At 41.1% G+C, this 17,500-nt stretch overlaps 3 protein-coding genes across 12 annotated transcripts in view; all 3 read left to right on the top strand.

Annotated features, from left to right (window-relative positions):
- LOC110504427 (protocadherin gamma-A11-like) overlaps positions 1-17,500 on the top strand; it is a 244,201-nt gene that overhangs the window by 83,485 nt on the left and 143,216 nt on the right. The gene's annotated exons all lie outside the window — the stretch shown is intronic.
- LOC110504422 (protocadherin beta-11-like) lies at positions 11,627-14,780 on the top strand. Its single transcript, XM_036970077.2, has 2 exons — positions 11,627-14,071; positions 14,709-14,780. Exons 1-2 carry the CDS (start codon positions 11,627-11,629, stop codon positions 14,778-14,780), a joined length of 2,517 nt encoding a protein of 838 aa, XP_036825972.2.
- On the top strand, positions 14,065-17,491 carry LOC149971593 (protocadherin beta-16-like). The gene has a single exon (XM_090219539.1). It carries the CDS (start codon positions 15,032-15,034, stop codon positions 17,462-17,464), a length of 2,433 nt encoding a protein of 810 aa, XP_090075665.1. The 5' UTR covers positions 14,065-15,031; the 3' UTR covers positions 17,465-17,491.

Raw genomic sequence — 17,500 nt, 5'->3', positions numbered from 1 at the left:
TTATGTCACTCCTACTGTGGTTATATCACTCCTACAGTGGTTATTTCGAACCTACAGTGGTTGTGTCGCACCTACCGTTATGTCACACCTACAGGGATTATGTTACACCTACATTGGTTATGTCACATCTACAGTAGTTATGTCACACCTACATTGATTATGTTACACCTACAATCTACAGTGGTTATGTCACACCTACAGTGATTATGTTACACCTACAGGGATTATGTCATACCTACAGGGATTATGTCACACCTTCAGTGGTTATGTCACACCTACAGTGATTATGTCACACCTACAGTGGTTATATCACACCTACAGTGATTGTTACACCTACAACCTACAGTGATTATGTCACACCTACAGTGATTATGTTACACCTACAACCTACAGTGATTATGTCACACCTACAACCTACAGTGATTATGTCACACCTACAGTGATTATGTTACACCTACAACCTACAGTGATTATGTTATACCTACAACCTACAGTGATTATGTCACACCTACAACCTACAGTGATTATGTCACACCTACAGTGATTATGTTACACCTACAATCTACAGTGGTTATGTCACACCTACAGTGATTACGTTACACCTACAGGGATTATGTCATACCTACAGGGATTATGTCACACCTTCAGTGGTTATATCACACCTACAGTGATTATGTTACACCTACAACCTACAGTGATTATGTCACACCTACAACCTACAGTGATTATGTTACACCTACAACCTACAGTGGTTATGTTGCGCCTGCAGTGGTTAGGTCGCGCCTACAGTGGTAATGTCGCGCCTACAACCTACAGTGGTTATGTCACACATACCGTGGTTATGTCGCACCTACAACCTACAGTGATTATGTCACACCTACAACCTACAGTGATTATGTTACACCTACAACCTACAGTGGTTATGTTGCGCCTGCAGTGGTTAGGTCGCGCCTACAGTGGTAATGTCGCGCCTACAACCTACAGTGGTTGTGTCACACATACCGTGGTTATGTCGCACCTACAACCTACAGTGGTTATGTTACACCTACAGTGATTATGTTACACCTACAACCTACAGTGATTATGTTACACCTACAGTGATTATGTTACACCTACAACCTACAGTGGTTATGTTACACCTACAACCTACAGTGATTATGTTACACCTACAACCTACAGTGGTTATGTCACGCCTACAGTGGTTAGGTTGCGCCTACAGTGGTAATGTCGCGCCTACAGTGGTTATGTCACACCTACAACCTACAGTGATTATGTCACACCTACAGTGATTATGTCACACTTACAACCTACAGTGATTATGTTACATCTACAACCTACAGTGGTTATGTCACACCTACAGTGATTATGTTACACCTACAACCTACAGTGATTATGTTACACCTACAACCTACAGTGGTTATGTCGCACATACAGTGATTATGTCACACCTACAACCTACAGTGATTATGTCACACCTACAGTGATTTTGTTACACCTACAACCTACAGTGATTATGTCACACCTACAACCTACAGTGATTATGTCACACCTACAGTGATTATGTTACATCTACAACCTACAGTGATTATGTTACACCTACAGTGATTATGTTACACCTAAAACCTACAGTGATTATGTCACACCTACAGTGATTATGTTACACCTACAACCACAGTGATTATGTTACACCTACAACCTACAGTGATTATGTTACACCTACAACCTACAGTGGTTATGTTACACCTACAACCTACAGTGATTATGTTACACCTACAACCTACAGTGATTATGTCACACCTACAACCTACAGTGATTATGTCACACCTACAGTGATTATGTTACACCTACAACCTACAGTGGTTATGTTACACCTACAACCTACAGTGATTATGTTACACCTACAACCTACAGTGGTTATGTTACACCTACAACCTACAGTGATTATGTTACACCTACAACCTACAGTGGTTATGTCGCGCCTACAGTGGTTATGTCGCGCCTACAGTGGTAATGTCGCGCCTACAGTGGTTATGTCACACCTACAACCTACAGTGATTATGTCACACCTACAGTGATTATGTCACACCTACAACCTACAGTGATTATGTTACATCTACAACCTACAGTGATTATGTTACACCTACAACCTACAGTGGTTATGTCGCACATACAGTGATTATGTCACACCTACAACCTTCAGTGATTACGTTACACCTACAACCTACAGTGATTATGTCACACCTACAACCTACAGTGATTATGTCACACCTACAACCTACAGTGGTTATGTCGCACATACAGTGATTATGTCACACCTACAACCTTCAGTGATTACGTTACACCTACAACCTACAGTGATTATGTTACACCTACAACCTACAGTGGTTATGTCACACCTACAACCTACAGTGATTATGTTACACCTACAACCTACAGTGATTATGTTACACCTACAACCTACAGTGATTATGTCACACCTACAACCTACAGTGGTTATGTCACACCTACAACCTACAGTGGTTATGTCACACCTACAACCTACAGTGATTATGTCACACCTACAACCTACAGTGATTATGTTACACCTACAACCTACAGTGATTACGTTACACCTACAACCTACATTGATTATGTCACACCTACAACCTACAGTGATTATGTCACACCTACAACCTACAGTGGTTATGTCACACCTACAACCTACAGTGGTTATGTCACACCTACAGTGATTATGTTACACCTACAACCTACAGTGATTACGTTACACCTACAACCTACAGTGATTATGTCACACCTACAACCTACAGTGATTATGTCACACCTACAACCTACAGTGGTTATGTCACACCTACAACCTACAGTGATTATGTCACACCTACAACCTACAGTGATTATGTCACACCTACAGTGATTATGTTACATCTACAACCTACAGTGGTTATGTCACACCTACAGTGATTATGTTACACCTACAACCTACAGTGATTATGTTACACCTACAACCTACAGTGATTATGTTACACCTACAGTGATTATGTTACACCTACAACCTACAGTGATTATGTCACACCTACAGTGATTATGTTACACCTACAACCTACAGTGATTATGTTACACCTACAACCTACAGTGATTATGTTACACCTACAACCTACAGTGGTTATGTTACACCTACAACCTACAGTGATTATGTTACACCTACAACCTACAGTGATTATGTCCCATCTACAGTAATTATGTTACACCTACAACCTACAGTGATTATGTTACACCTACAACCTACAGTGGTTATGTCACACCTACAGTGGTTAGGTCGCGCCTACAGTGCTTATGTCGCGCCTACAGTGGTTATGTCGCGTCTACAGTGGTTATGTCGCGCCTACAGTGGTTATGTCGCGCCTACAGTGGTTATGTCGCGCCTACAGTGGTTTTGTCGCGCCTACAGTGGTTTTGTCGCGCCTACAGTGGTTATGTCGCGCCTACAGTGGTTATGTTACAACTCATTACCTATCATATTACCTGTCATTGAAAAGGTAAGATCAGGGAAAATGTTGTTACAGGAAAAGGTCAGAGGTTCAGTGTTGCTGTGTTGCTGCATCCTCGTCAGTGCTTGGACTATGTGTTCACATGAAGGCCTTGGATAGAGCCGGTGATCTGGCTATTCTCAGTACAGCGGTTAAACTGTTATGCAGTGGTTAGTGTGTGTGTGCGTGCGAGTCCTCAGCACAGAGAGGAGTGGAGAGCTTGTCTTATTGGTTAGATGTCCATGTGAACCCATGTGTGCTCATGTTATGGCTGCAGGCTCAGTAATATTCCACATTTCAGACATAGGAGGAAGGAGGAAGCAACATAGGAATCATCAACAGCATTATGTCTGCTCTGCTGTCCTGTAGCCATTGCCCAGCCTATGTGATACACATTGTGTTACGTGGATTTAACTAGTGCCCAATCTTTTCCTGTTCAGGTCATGTGATCAGGAAACACTCCTGGGCCTAAGTGTTTGCATTGTGTTGAGTTGTGTGGTACATTTCAAATGTCTTCTGTTTACTTACTTTTGATTTCCTGCATGCTCTGGTTTAGTCTGAATAGTCCTGATATTTTGCATTGATCAGGAGTAGACGAATGTGCTCACACTGTACTGACAAATTGTACTTGTGAAAAAAAGCCCCCACTGCATTGTTGGAATGCTCAGTACTTATCAGTACTCTGTTGTTGCCTCCTCACTAATCCACCACTACAGATGCTCTGTTATGGAGACAGAATTTACCTGAATTATTCCACATGAAACTGCTGTGCAATTCATCAGGTCCAACTTTTGTGTACCATGTCAAACCAGCATTGAAATGTCTTCCTAACAATCTGTTTTTTTTCCCTCTCTTTTTTTTGTCTTTCTCTCTGGAATCCCTCTCCCTCTGAATGGACCTCCTCTACATGGATAACAGGTAAGAAACGTTTACTTTTCTAAATGTTGTTTGCAAAGCACACACACAATGATCTTCACTGGATCAGGAACAACAACAGTAACTAAGGGAGTAGGTGTCAGTTACTGTGTCTCATAAACTCACAAGTAGACAATACTCTATCGACAGAGTCACTGGGACAATTTAAGGCCATCTATCTCTCCGTCTCTGTCTCACTCTCGCTTCCTCTGTCTCTCTGTCTCTCTCTCTCTCTCTCTGTCTCTCTCTCTCTGTCTCTCTCTCGCTCTCTTTCCTGCTCTCTCTTTCTTACCCACTCCCTCTTTCATTCTCTCTCTCTTTCTCTCTTTCCCAATGCATTTTCTCTCTCCATTGTTCCCCCTTCCAAACAGCAACTATTTTGTATCTTGCTTTGTAAATCTCCAAAGAAAAGTATGCATCAATGCAAACTCTATCTTTTGAAAGTAGCTTTGTATTACAAATCAAAGAGAGTGAAGTTCCAATTAACAGCCCCTGTGGTGGTCTTAAAACAGTGTTATAATTTCAGTGTGTGCAATGCACTTCTAGACCTACTTTCATCTGGCATTAATATTTATACCACTGCCTCCTGATTTGGGGCCACCAACCGAAACATGTGGTTTGTGCCTACGTAACATGTGGTTTGTGCCTACGTAACATGTGGTTTGTGCCTACGTAACATGGGGTTTGTGCCTACGTAACATGTGGTTTGTGCCTATGTAACATGTGGTTTGTGCCTATGTAACATGTGGTTTGTGCCTATGTAACATGTGGTTTGTGCCTATGTAACATGTGGTTTGTGCCTATGTAACATGTGGTTTGTGCCTACGTAACATGTGGTTTGTGCCTACGTAACATGTGGTTTGTGCCTACGTAACATGTGGTTTGTGCCTACGTAACATGTGGTTTGTGCCTACGTAACATGTGGTTTGTGCCTACGTAACATGCGAATGTTAGGCCATCTGTTCCAGCCAGATGGCCTACCTGTGTAGGAATGGTTTCTGGACCACACATATCAGTCTCTGTGACTGTGTGTGTGATGTGTACACTACATTGGCACATTTTTGTGTGTTATGGATTTCAAACGTGGCAATATTTTTTTTATACACTGTAGTTGTACATGTGCATCATTAGCTTGGGTGCTTGACTGCAGTTGTAAGGTCAGAATGCTCAAATCAACCCTACTCCTGAGTAGACCCAAACCAAGCTCTCCTGTCTGTCTGCAGTCATCTGGCATGTGAGCAGCACAAACAACTCCTGCTTACAACTCAACCAAACAACTGTTTCTCTTATTGTCTTTAACACTAGCACTTCCTCCAACCGCGAGTGAGTACATAATCATTTTTTTATTGCGTGTATCTACCGACAGCCTGTACAGGTCTGGAAATAGACATCTGTTGTTTTGTTATTTTAGTTTTACTCTGCTTGCAAACCCGCTGGATGATTCAGAATCCATTGAAGAGCTTGATCGATTCATTGAGGAGAGATACTTACAAACTCAAAGAAACATGTCGCTGGTTTCAGAGGATTCAAGCATTGTTAAGGACAACCAACCAAATCAACAAAACAAACCAAAACCAGGTTGGCCAATAGGTATCAACGATGGCACCAAACCATGCCCTAGTAAGAGGGCGGCGAGTGGGGAGAGGTTTACTGATATGGATGTTGACTTGTTAAAATCCATCAATGAAAGGCTTGCCAAACTTGATGTATTGGATATATTACGAGAGGACGTCAATGCATTATGTGCCCGTCTATAATTCAGCCAACGTCAGATTGATGATCTAAGGAAAGAGAACACGGAGCTGAAAGGTACTGTAGACTCTATTCATGGAAAGGTGGAGGTGGTGCAAAGGGAGAACAAACCATTTAAGAAACCTTGCTTGATGTACAGTGTCGATCAATGCGGAACAATCTAATATGTTCAGGGATACTGGAGAATGACAACAGCAGAGGCTGTAAGGACACAGTCCGAGACTATGTCAACTCAACTAAACCTGCCCACTGATGTTGTGTGTAATGCCACTTTCTCCAGAGTCCATAGAATAGGTAAGGCCTCTGGAAATAGGCCACGGGATATTATTGCATGTTTTGATCAATTTAAGCAAAATAAAATGACGAAGAACATGGGGAGAGAACTTAGAAACACTGATTTTGGAATGAATGATCACTTCCCCACCAAGATCAATGACAGGAGAAAAACACTGTATCCCATCATGAAGAAAAAGCGTTGCCTGAATCAACGAGTCTCCATGGTTTTGGATAAACTTTATATCGACGGGCAACTGTATCAGGACTCTAGAGTAACTCCCTGGCTATTTTAATCCAACTGTATCAGGACTCTAGAGTAACTCTGGCTATTTTAATCCAACTGTATCAGGACTCTAGAGTAACTCTCTGGCTATTTTAATCCAACTGTATCAGGACTCTAGAGTAACTCTCTGGCTATTTTAATCCAACTGTATCAGGACTCTAGAGTAACTCTGGCTATTTTAATCCAACTGTATCAGGACTCTAGAGTAACTCTCTGGCTATTTTAATCCAACTGTATCAGGACTCTAGAGTAACTCTGGCTATTTTAATCCAACTGTATCAGGACTCTAGAGTAACTCTCTGGCTATTTTAATCCAACTGTATCAGGACTCTAGAGTAACTCCCTGGCTATTTTAATTTAATGTTCAAATTTGAGTTTGTGTTGTAGTGTATCATGACAACTTCACCTATAATGAATACATGCTCCATTGATCTCCACTATAATGAATACATGCTCTATTGATCTCCACTATAATGAATACATGCTCTATTGATCTCCACTATAATGAATACATGCTCTATGGATCTCCACTATAATGAATACATGCTCTATGGATCTCCACTTGACAAGGAAAGGGTTGCATATAGCTCAGGTTAATGTATGTATCCTTGCTAACAAAATACATGAGGTTTTTAACTTGGTCAACATAAATAATATTCATATTTTAGCTTTGATCGAAACGCATTTAGATGCATCTGTACATTTATTTTTATTTTTATTATTTTTTTTATTTTATTTCACCTTTATTTAACCAGGTTGGCTAGTTGAGAACAAGTTCTCATTTACAACTGCGACCTGGCCAAGATAAAGCATAGCAGTGTGAAACACATGGAGTAAACAATTAACAAGTCAATAACACAGTAGAAAAAAATGGGGGAAAAGTGATGGGCAAATGAACATTCATGGATATAATGTACTTAGAAGGGACAGGAATAGGAATGGTGGGGGTGTAGCACTGTATATTCAGAATCATATACCTTTTAAGAGGAGGGATGACCATAATGTAGGTCAAATAGAGGCACTATGGGCTCAAGTACATCTGCCTCACCAGGCATCCATATTGGTAGGATGTGTGTATAGACCTCCTAGCTCTAAGGTGTCCTATCTGGATGACTTATGTACTGGGTTTGACCAGGCCACAGATAGCAACAGAGATGTATTTATCTTGGGTGATTTTAATATAAATTGGAAGGATCATAATAATTAAAATATATCTAAATTAATGAGATATGCCGAGAGCTGTGGTTTGAAACAAATGGTTAATGATACTACTAGATCATCAATTAAGTTGGGTCATCGTTCAGACACATGCATTGATCTGATTTTCTGTAATATACCATTGCAATGCTTAAAAGCCAGATCAATGCCAGTGGGCTGGACAGACCATAATATTGTGGCCATTACCATGAACACCAAGTTTCCAAAGAAACAGCCAAGGATTGTGGTCAAGAGAAATGTCAAAACATTTAATCATAAGCTATTTCAAAATGATTTGGCTGCTGTACCCTGGGAGCTGATTTATCTAGAGGATGATTTAAATCACACTACAAAATGTTTAATTTATTTGCTCACTGAGGTAATGGACCATCATGCCCCAGTAAGAAAGGGTACAGTTGGTGCCCGTCCATCTCCATGGATTGATGCTGAACTGGATGAGGCTTTTTCTCAAAGAAATATGGCAAAAGTCTTAGCAGCCAAATCTAAACTAGAAATTGATTAACAGAATTATAGAACACTACATCATTAAATTAAATCATAAGAAAAAAAAACGTATTTTACAAAAATGATTTTATTGATTGTAAAAATGATTGTAAAAAGGTATGGAATATAGTGAAGGGCTTACTTGGTACATCTATCTCATCATGCCCATCTAGTGTGGAGGTTGACGGGAGAATGATAACAAAACCAGTTGATATTGCCAATCTTTTTGCTGCATTTTTTACAAAGAAAATTCATTTACTGAGCGATAATGAAAACACTCATTCTTCCGAACAAGCTATGGATTGATGATCATATCATGAGCAAAAAAAACTGTTATTTTAGTCTACAAATATGTCAAAATATATCAGACAAATATGGGAGTACATGGAAAAGAATGATCTGATTACAGCCAATCAGCATGCTTATCGCAAAAACCATTCCACTACCACTGCATTGGTTGACGTGACTGACCAGTGGCTCAATGCTATGGATAATGGCAGGTTTGTGCGTGGACTATTTTTTAGATTGTAGTGCCTTATTTGATTAGGTGGATCCTAAAATAATTTTGACAAAATTAACGCATTATGGTTTCAAGGAGGTAGCATATCTAACTGACAGGAAACAGTCCACCTATATCAATGGTTAATTTTCTTCCCCTTATGCTTTAAACTGTGGAATACCACAGGATAGCTGCCTTGGGCCACTTCTTTACTTAATATATACCAATGACCTTCCTTATGCCTCATCTGAAACTCAAGCTACTATATTTGCAGATGATACTACAATTTATACAGCAAGACAATCAGTTCAACAGGTACAGCAAGCTCAACAAGTAGATTTGGAAAATATCAGGGAGTGGATTTGCCGGAACAAACTTGTTTTAAACACCAAGAAAATCTAAGTTTTGTTGGTCTGTTCGACCAGGAAAAGGCCAACACAGCATGGGATACAATTAAGTATGGGGGGAGTAAAAATTGAGGACGTGTCAGAAAGCAAACTACTAGGAGTGCAGCTAGACAACTACTTATCATGGTCATCTCAAATAACTCATCTATGTAAAAAAAAAAATATATATATATATATATATATATATATATATATATATATATATATATATATATATATATATATATATATATATATATATATACAACTGCATGCATGATCAGAAGGATAGCTAAATATTTACCAGGAAAGATTCTTAAGCAATTAACCTAAGCATTAATTGGGAGTCAGGTGGTCTACTGTTCTGTGGTCTGGGAAAATGCATCAGCAAGTGAAATTAGGAGACTGCAGATTTCACAGAACAAAGCAGCAAGGATTGTTTTAAGGTGGAGATATGGTTATTCTGTTGTAGTCATGTGCAATGCTCTTGGTTGGTCATCAATCAACAAGGTAATTGAAAAAAAACATGCTTATTTCATAATATACACCATTTTAAATCGGCCAAACTTTATTCACAACAGTATTCAGTTGGTAAGAGACAGACATTCAGTGAATACTAGGAACAGATTGTCCACCATCCATGTGTTATACAGACAGAAAAGAGAGAGGAAAAATCAAATTTAGATGTAAGGCAATAAAAAAATGGAATAATTTATCTGAGCAAACCAGAAACCTTTCAATATATAATTTCAAACAATACTTTAAAACCATTTAAATATAATAGATAGGAATGTTGTGCTGGACTATGGTAGATGAAGAATCCATATCTATTTTTAGACTGTTATTTATCTGGTCAATATTTTAGTATATTATGTATGTTTGTAATAGTGTGTCATATGTGAAATTGTGCTCATATTATAAATTGTATTTTAATGTTTAAGGACTCTTGGAAGATGAGTCCAAATGAGGACTTAAAGAGATCCTAATAAAATAAAATAAAATTATATAACAGATTTGTGTGGAGGGAGGGAGGGAGGGAGGGAGGGAGGGAGGGAGGGAGGGAGGGAGGGAGATGGATAGAGTGGGTTGTGTGTGCTCACTGTAATTTTGTAATGCAGTGTTCAGAAACTGTCTGCACAATGACTTTGCTATGTTAGAAGGGAACCTGTGTTTTGCTGGGTTTTCTCTGTTCCTAAATACACTGTGAGTGTAATAGACATCAGTAGTCTATACTATGGTTGCTTATTGCCCTCCAGTGGTGGTTGTTTAGTATCAAACCAGCATTTACCATGTCATGGGCACACTCACATGGAATCTCTGACCCACTTGACAACACAATTCATAAGCATGCTGTTTTACTAACAAGTCCATTTTATTAAAAAAACAGGAAACAGAAAATGATCTGACAGATCCCATTAGAGTCCCATTAGACAGTGATGTGTGCACCTTTCTATCCTTTCACACAACCCTGATGTTTAAAACCCTAAGATGTGGCTCCCTACACCAGACACTTCTGTTTCATGATGTATGAAACAGCATTGGCCAAAGATTTAAATAGAGGGTTCATAGGCCTGTGACGTTTAAAAAATATTAATAATTTTGCCTTTAATTTAACAGGGAGTCAAACTGAGACCATGGTCTCTTTCACAGATGAGCCCTGAATTGACATCAATACACTTCCATTTTTGTCAGAGTTAATAGTCGGGGTCCGGAATATAATAATTTGTATACTTCAAATTGACCAGAACTAAGCCCAAAAAGAGATTGTGTTTGAAAATAACAATAATTGATTACATTGAGACACGACCACATAGCTTGTGTCTATTTGTTTAATTCATGGGTTTACTTGGGAACAGATTTCCTAAGTTCAACTTTTTTTTCGCTGTGATTTTACAGTCTTCTTTGACCAAAAAAATAAAATCATTAAACTACTTTAACATTACAAAAAACTTCGGGTGGCCAAAACGGTCACTCACTGAATCTCCGGAGTTAGCCATCCCTGAGACCGAGTCTGGTATCTCGTACCAGACTCGGTCGTTTTTCACACTCACTCTGAGTGGTGCTGTTGTCCAAGAGACCTATCTCAGCTCAGACGCATATAACTGCTGTTACAAAGTAACATACGTCAGTGACAAGACCAAGCGAGGATCATTGCGCACAACGCCATCGAAGGCATTTTAACGGAGTAAAAGCAACAATATCTTATTGAGACAAATATATCTCAAACGTTGGCATTTTTGTTGCCTATGACTTTTGGATTGCATCATATTTGCCAGTTTTGGGTAACATTATGGATATTTTTGGGAGAACGGGCGGAGGAGAGGCTTTGAAGAGCGCAGGCTGGGGTTGTAGATGGCAAGTGCGAGTCTCCATTTTGCTTGTCTGCGTACTGAGTGCGGTGAATGGACAGATTCGATATTCTATACCAGAGGAGATGAGAAAGGGCTTGTTTGTAGGAGATGTGGCGAAAGACCTTGGTTTGGACATAAAGAGACTTATTTCAGGTCGGGCGCAGTTAGTTATAGACGGTAATAACCAATATGTAGAGCTGAATCCGAACAAAGGACATTTGGTTGTGAAAGAAAAGATTGACAGGGAGAAACTGTGCGGTCAGAAATCTCCGTGTAGTTTCAGTCTAGAGATTGTCTTAGAAAATCCGCTTGAATTATTTTCGATTACTATCGAAATTCAAGACATAAACGACCATGCCCCAGCGTTTTCGAAGAAAGAACTTAATTTAGAAATCAGTGAATCTGCACCTATAGGGACCGTGTTCTTGCTAGACAGTGCCGCGGACCCTGACGTAGGTATCAACTCCCTTCACAGCTATTCTCTAAAACCAACTGATCATTTTGTTATCAAACAGCATAGTCGAGCCGACGGCAGTAAATACGCAGAGATGGTGTTGCAGTCTGGACTTGACCGTGAAAAACAGAGCGAACACTCCCTGATACTAACTGCAGTCGATGGTGGGGACCCACAGAGAACTGGAACCGTTAAGATACATATTACTGTTCTAGACGCAAACGACAATGCACCTATATTTACTGAGTCTTTGTACAAAGCCACTGTTATAGAACACTCGCTGGGAGGCACAGCTGTAGCAAAAGTAAGTGCCATCGATGCAGATCAAGGGTATAACGGAAATGTGACGTATTCCTTCACACATATGGATGAGGGTACCCCGCCCTTGTTCAATATAGACCCCTATACCGGGGAGATAAAAGTAACTGGTGCCATAGATTACGAAACTGTTCAGAATTACGAGATACACATTCAAGCTAAAGACCCATGGGGTCTGACAAGTGTGAGTAAATTAATTATTGATATCCTAGACGTCAATGACAACACTCCGATCATAACCATGACATCGTTTTCGGGTAAAATCGCAGAAGATGCTATCCCTGGTACAGTTGTGGCATTGATAAGTGTCCAGGATGTAGACTCTGGTAAAAACGGACAGGTGCGTTTAAACATCAACGAAAATCTCCCTTTTAAGATAAAGACGTCTCTTAGAAACTACTACACATTGGTAACTGAGAAGGGCTTAGACCGGGAGAAAGTTTCTAGCTACAACATTACCCTCATTGCCACCGATGAAGGTTTACCTCCGTTATCAAGCATGAACACTGTCGTTTTAGACATCACTGATGTTAATGACAACGCACCAGCTTTTAGTAAAAATGTGTATAGCACGTACGTTATGGAAAACAATTCTCCCCTCTTTTCAGTGGTTGCTATTCAAGCGACGGATCCAGATAGGGGTCAAAACGCACTTATATCTTACTATCTAATTGACAGTGAGCTAAACGGAAACCCAGTCTCCACCTATTTCTCAATTAACTCTGAGAACGGTGTAATTCATTCAGTGCGCTCACTGGATTATGAACAGGTTAAGGAGTTCAAAATACACGTCAAAGCTCAAGACGGAGGCTCGCCACCGCTTAGCAGTAATACAACTGTTCTGATATATGTTAAAGATCAGAACGACAACGCGCCTCAGGTTCTGTACCCAGTACAGACTAGCAGCTCTCTGGTGGCTGAAATGGTGCCTCGTTCTGCAGATGTGGGCTATCTTGTCACTAAATTGGTGGCTGTTGATGTGGACTCTGGACAGAATGCCTGGCTCTCGTATAAACTGCAGAAAGCGACAGACAGGGCGCTGTTTGAAGTGGGCTTACAGAATGGAGAAATAAGAACTATACGCCAAGTCAATGATAAAGATGCTGTGAAACAAAGGCTCACTGTTGTAGTGGAGGACAACGGGCAGCCCTCTCGTTCAGCTACAGTCAATGTTAACGTGGCGGTGGCGGACAGCTTTCCTGAAGTGCTCTCGGAGTTCACTGACTTTACGCACGACAAGGAGTACAATGACAACCTGACTTTTTACTTAGTCTTGGCTTTAGCTGTAGTTTCATTTCTGTTCATCACTTGTTTATTGGTTATTATATCAGTGAAAATATACAGATGGAGACAGTCTCGCGTCCTCTATCATTCCAGTCTCCCGGTTATTCCGTATTATCCACCGCGTTACGCAGACACTTTGGGGACAGGAACTCTACAGCACGTGTACAATTACGAGGTGTGCAGGACGACTGACTCCAGAAAGAGTGACTGTAAGTTCGTCAGACCCTGTAGTCAGAACGTACTGATAATGGACCCCAGTTCTACAGGGACGATGCAGCGGATGCAGAGTGAAAATAACATCCTGGATGAACCAGACTCTCCACTAGAGGTGAGTTTATTGAAGCAAATTAATTGTTGCCATTTCCGGAGCTTCGGTGCTCGTTTTTCTCAGCATCTCTCTCTTTTTTTTCTTTTTTTGGTGTATGAAATATTGTACATTTTTTAGCAACAAAAACAATAGTTGTAGGTCAGCTAATTGATACAACGTGACGTTGTCAGGCTATTTCAGAAATACAAAATGTGTGGACAGCACATTTTTCGTCAGTATAGGAGCTCCGCTCACTCATACCTTGCATGCATTTCCTATTTTCAATCACTGGCTGCTGAACAAGTGTTATTTATCTGTGAAGTAGACCTGTGAAAAAATCCTTAGGCTGAACAGCATACAGCTTTTTCAAGCTTTTGGGTAGTTGGTAAAACACAAATGTATGTGGGAAATGGCATGTGGAAATATACGCACTGTATTTCCATAACACTCAAGCGATCTGTCTCTATCCACGGTCCTGGTGCTGAACCCTCAGACGTTGCTCTTCGGTGTTAGTTATAGTTAGTTATACATGTCCTTATTTCGGTCTTCCTGTGTAGTTGTCTATATACATTTGTTTTCTTCCCGAAGCACAATAAATACTTAAGTTTTCAATGCTTGTTTTTTTCTATGACATCGTAACTTGCGTTATTGAATGCAGGTTGACGTTTTGGTGCATGTGAAACGTGGATTGTGTAGTTTCTGCAGAGCGTTTGCGGTGTTTGGACTCTGAGTGCCGCTGTTGATCGGTGACGGCCTCTACACGTCAATTCTGTCTCTGGGTGGCGCAGTAGCCCATCCTATATTCGCTCTTACTGATCGACGCACACAGAGCTCTTCGTATAAACGTCCTCACGGATTATTTTCATTTATTTCTCTGGGAAATATTGTTGCTTTTGTCTATTTTTGCGTGAATGTACTGATGAGCGATATTATATAATCAAAAGAAGGAAATATTGGGGTGATCTGATTTTATTCAGTGGAATGGGTAACTGGAGGTCGACTGACCGCAGAGGCCGGTGGCAAGTACTGTTTTACATTCTTTGTCTGAGCGCCCTAGATTCTGTAACTGGGCAGGCACGATATTCCATACCAGAGGAGCAGTCAGAGGGGTCGATCGTTGGAAACATTGGTAGAGATTTGGGTTTGGAGGTGAAGAGACTAGTGTCCGGTAAAGCTCGCATTATAACAAAAGGAGCGCGACAGTATGTAGATCTGAACCGAGACAAAGGGCTCCTCGTTGTTAAAGAGAGAATCGACCGAGAGGAGCTCTGCGGACAGACTACGCCTTGTAGCTTCAGCTTTGAGCTTATCATAGAAAACCCCATTCAGTTATATCGAGTTACAGTAGAGGTTCGTGACATTAACGATAACACCCCGTCCTTTCCAAAGGATGAAATACATTTCAAAATCAGTGAATCTGCCGTGTCTGGGGCGCGCTTTTCTCTGGAGAGCGCCGTTGACCCTGACGTTGGTGTTAACAGTATACAGAATTATTCTCTAAGACCGACAGATCATTTCAAATTAGAGGTACACAGCCAAGCCGATGGTGGTAAATACATTGAGATGGTTTTGCAAACCCCCCTAGACAGAGAGGAACAGGAGACTCTGTCTCTGATGCTTATTGCTACTGACGGAGGCGAGCCTCAGAGGACTGGAACTGTCCGCATCCATATTACCGTGCTGGATGCCAATGATAATGCGCCAGTATGTGGTCAACCCGTTTATAAAACAGACGTTAAGGAGAGCTCCCCAAAAGGGACTTTGATAACCACCGTTAGCGCAGACGATGCAGACCAAGGGGTGAATGGAGAGGTCACTTTCTCCATCGCTCATGTTGCTAAAGAGGCGAAGGAGCTGTTCGAGCTCAACGTGGAAACTGGAGAGATTAAAGTGGTCGGAAAACTGGATTTTGAAAAATCTAGAAATTATCAGTTAAATGTTCAGGCGAGCGACCACGGAGGGTTTACTGATACATGTAAAGTTGTCATTCAAATTATTGATGAGAACGATAATGTCCCCACAATACAACTCATGTCACATTCTAACTCGATTCCCGAGGACTCTCCCCCTGGTACCACTGTAGCTGTTATTAATGTTGAAGACGCAGACTCAGACGGCAACGGTGTCGTTCTTTGCTATATTAACGCAGATATTCCGTTCAAAATAGAGTCATCGTTAACCGATTATTATACAATAGTCACTGATTGCACATTGGACAGAGAAACCGTGTCTGAGTACAACGTCACCATTACAGTTTCAGATGAAGGGACTCCGCCTCTCTCCAGCAATAAGAACATAACTGTTAAAGTATCAGATGTGAATGATAACCCACCCAAGTTTGATCAACCTGTATATAGTAAGTCTATTCAGGAAAACAATTCGCCAGGGTTTTCTATATTCTCAGTGAGAGCGAGTGACGCTGACTGGGGTCAAAATGCCCGCGTCTCCTACTTTCTCGATGATAAACAAGTTAACGGGGTGACTGCTTCCTCTTTCGTCTCAGTAAATTCAGAAAATGGCGCCATCCATGCTGTTAGGTCATTCGATTATGAACAAATCAAGTCGTTTCAATTCAACGTCACTGCCCGTGATGGAGGGTCTCCACCTCTCAGTTCAGTGGTCGCTGTTGGAATACTAGTCCAGGACCAGAACGACAACGCGCCTCAGGTTCTGTACCCAGTCCAGACTAGCAGCTCTCCGGTGGCTGAATTGGTGCCTCGTTCTGCAGAAGTGGGCTATCTTGTCACTAAAGTGGTGGCTGTTGATGTGGACTCTGGACAGAATGCCTGGCTCTCGTATAAACTGCAGAAAGCGACAGACAGGGCGCTGTTTGAAGTGGGCTTACAGAATGGAGAAATAAGAACTATACGCCAAGTCACTGATAAAGATGCTGTGAAACAAAGGCTCACTGTTGTAGTGAAGGACAACGGGCAGCCCTCTCGTTCAGCTACAGTCAATGTTAACGTGGCGGTGGCGGACAGCTTCCCTGAAGTGCTCTCGGAGTTCACTGACTTTACGCACGACAAGGAGTACAATGACAACCTGACTTTTTATTTAGTCTTGGCTTTGGCTGTAGTCTCATTTCTGTTCATCACATGTTTAGTGGTTATTATATCAGTGAAAATATACCGATGGAGACAGTCTCGCGTTCTCTATCATTCCAATCTCCCGGTTATTCCGTATTATCCACCGCGTTACGCAGACACTTTGGGGACAGGAACTCTACAGCACGTGTACAATTACGAGGTGTGCAGGACGACTGATTCCAGAAAGAGTGACTGTAAGTTCGTCAGACCCTGTAGTCAGAACGTACTGATAATGGACCCCAGTTCTACAGGGACGATGCAGCGGATGCAGAGTGAACAGAACATCCTGGATGAACCAGACTCTCCACTAGAGGTGAGTTTGTTGTAGCAAAGCCATTGTCTTGCAGTTAAAAAAAAAAACGTT

The sequence above is a fragment of the Oncorhynchus mykiss genome, chromosome 25 (genome assembly GCF_057628025.1).
Source record: "Oncorhynchus mykiss isolate SJ-2025 chromosome 25, ASM5762802v1, whole genome shotgun sequence".
Classification (NCBI taxonomy): Eukaryota; Metazoa; Chordata; class Actinopteri; order Salmoniformes; family Salmonidae; genus Oncorhynchus; species Oncorhynchus mykiss.
This window is presented reverse-complemented; position numbering and strand designations above follow the sequence as displayed.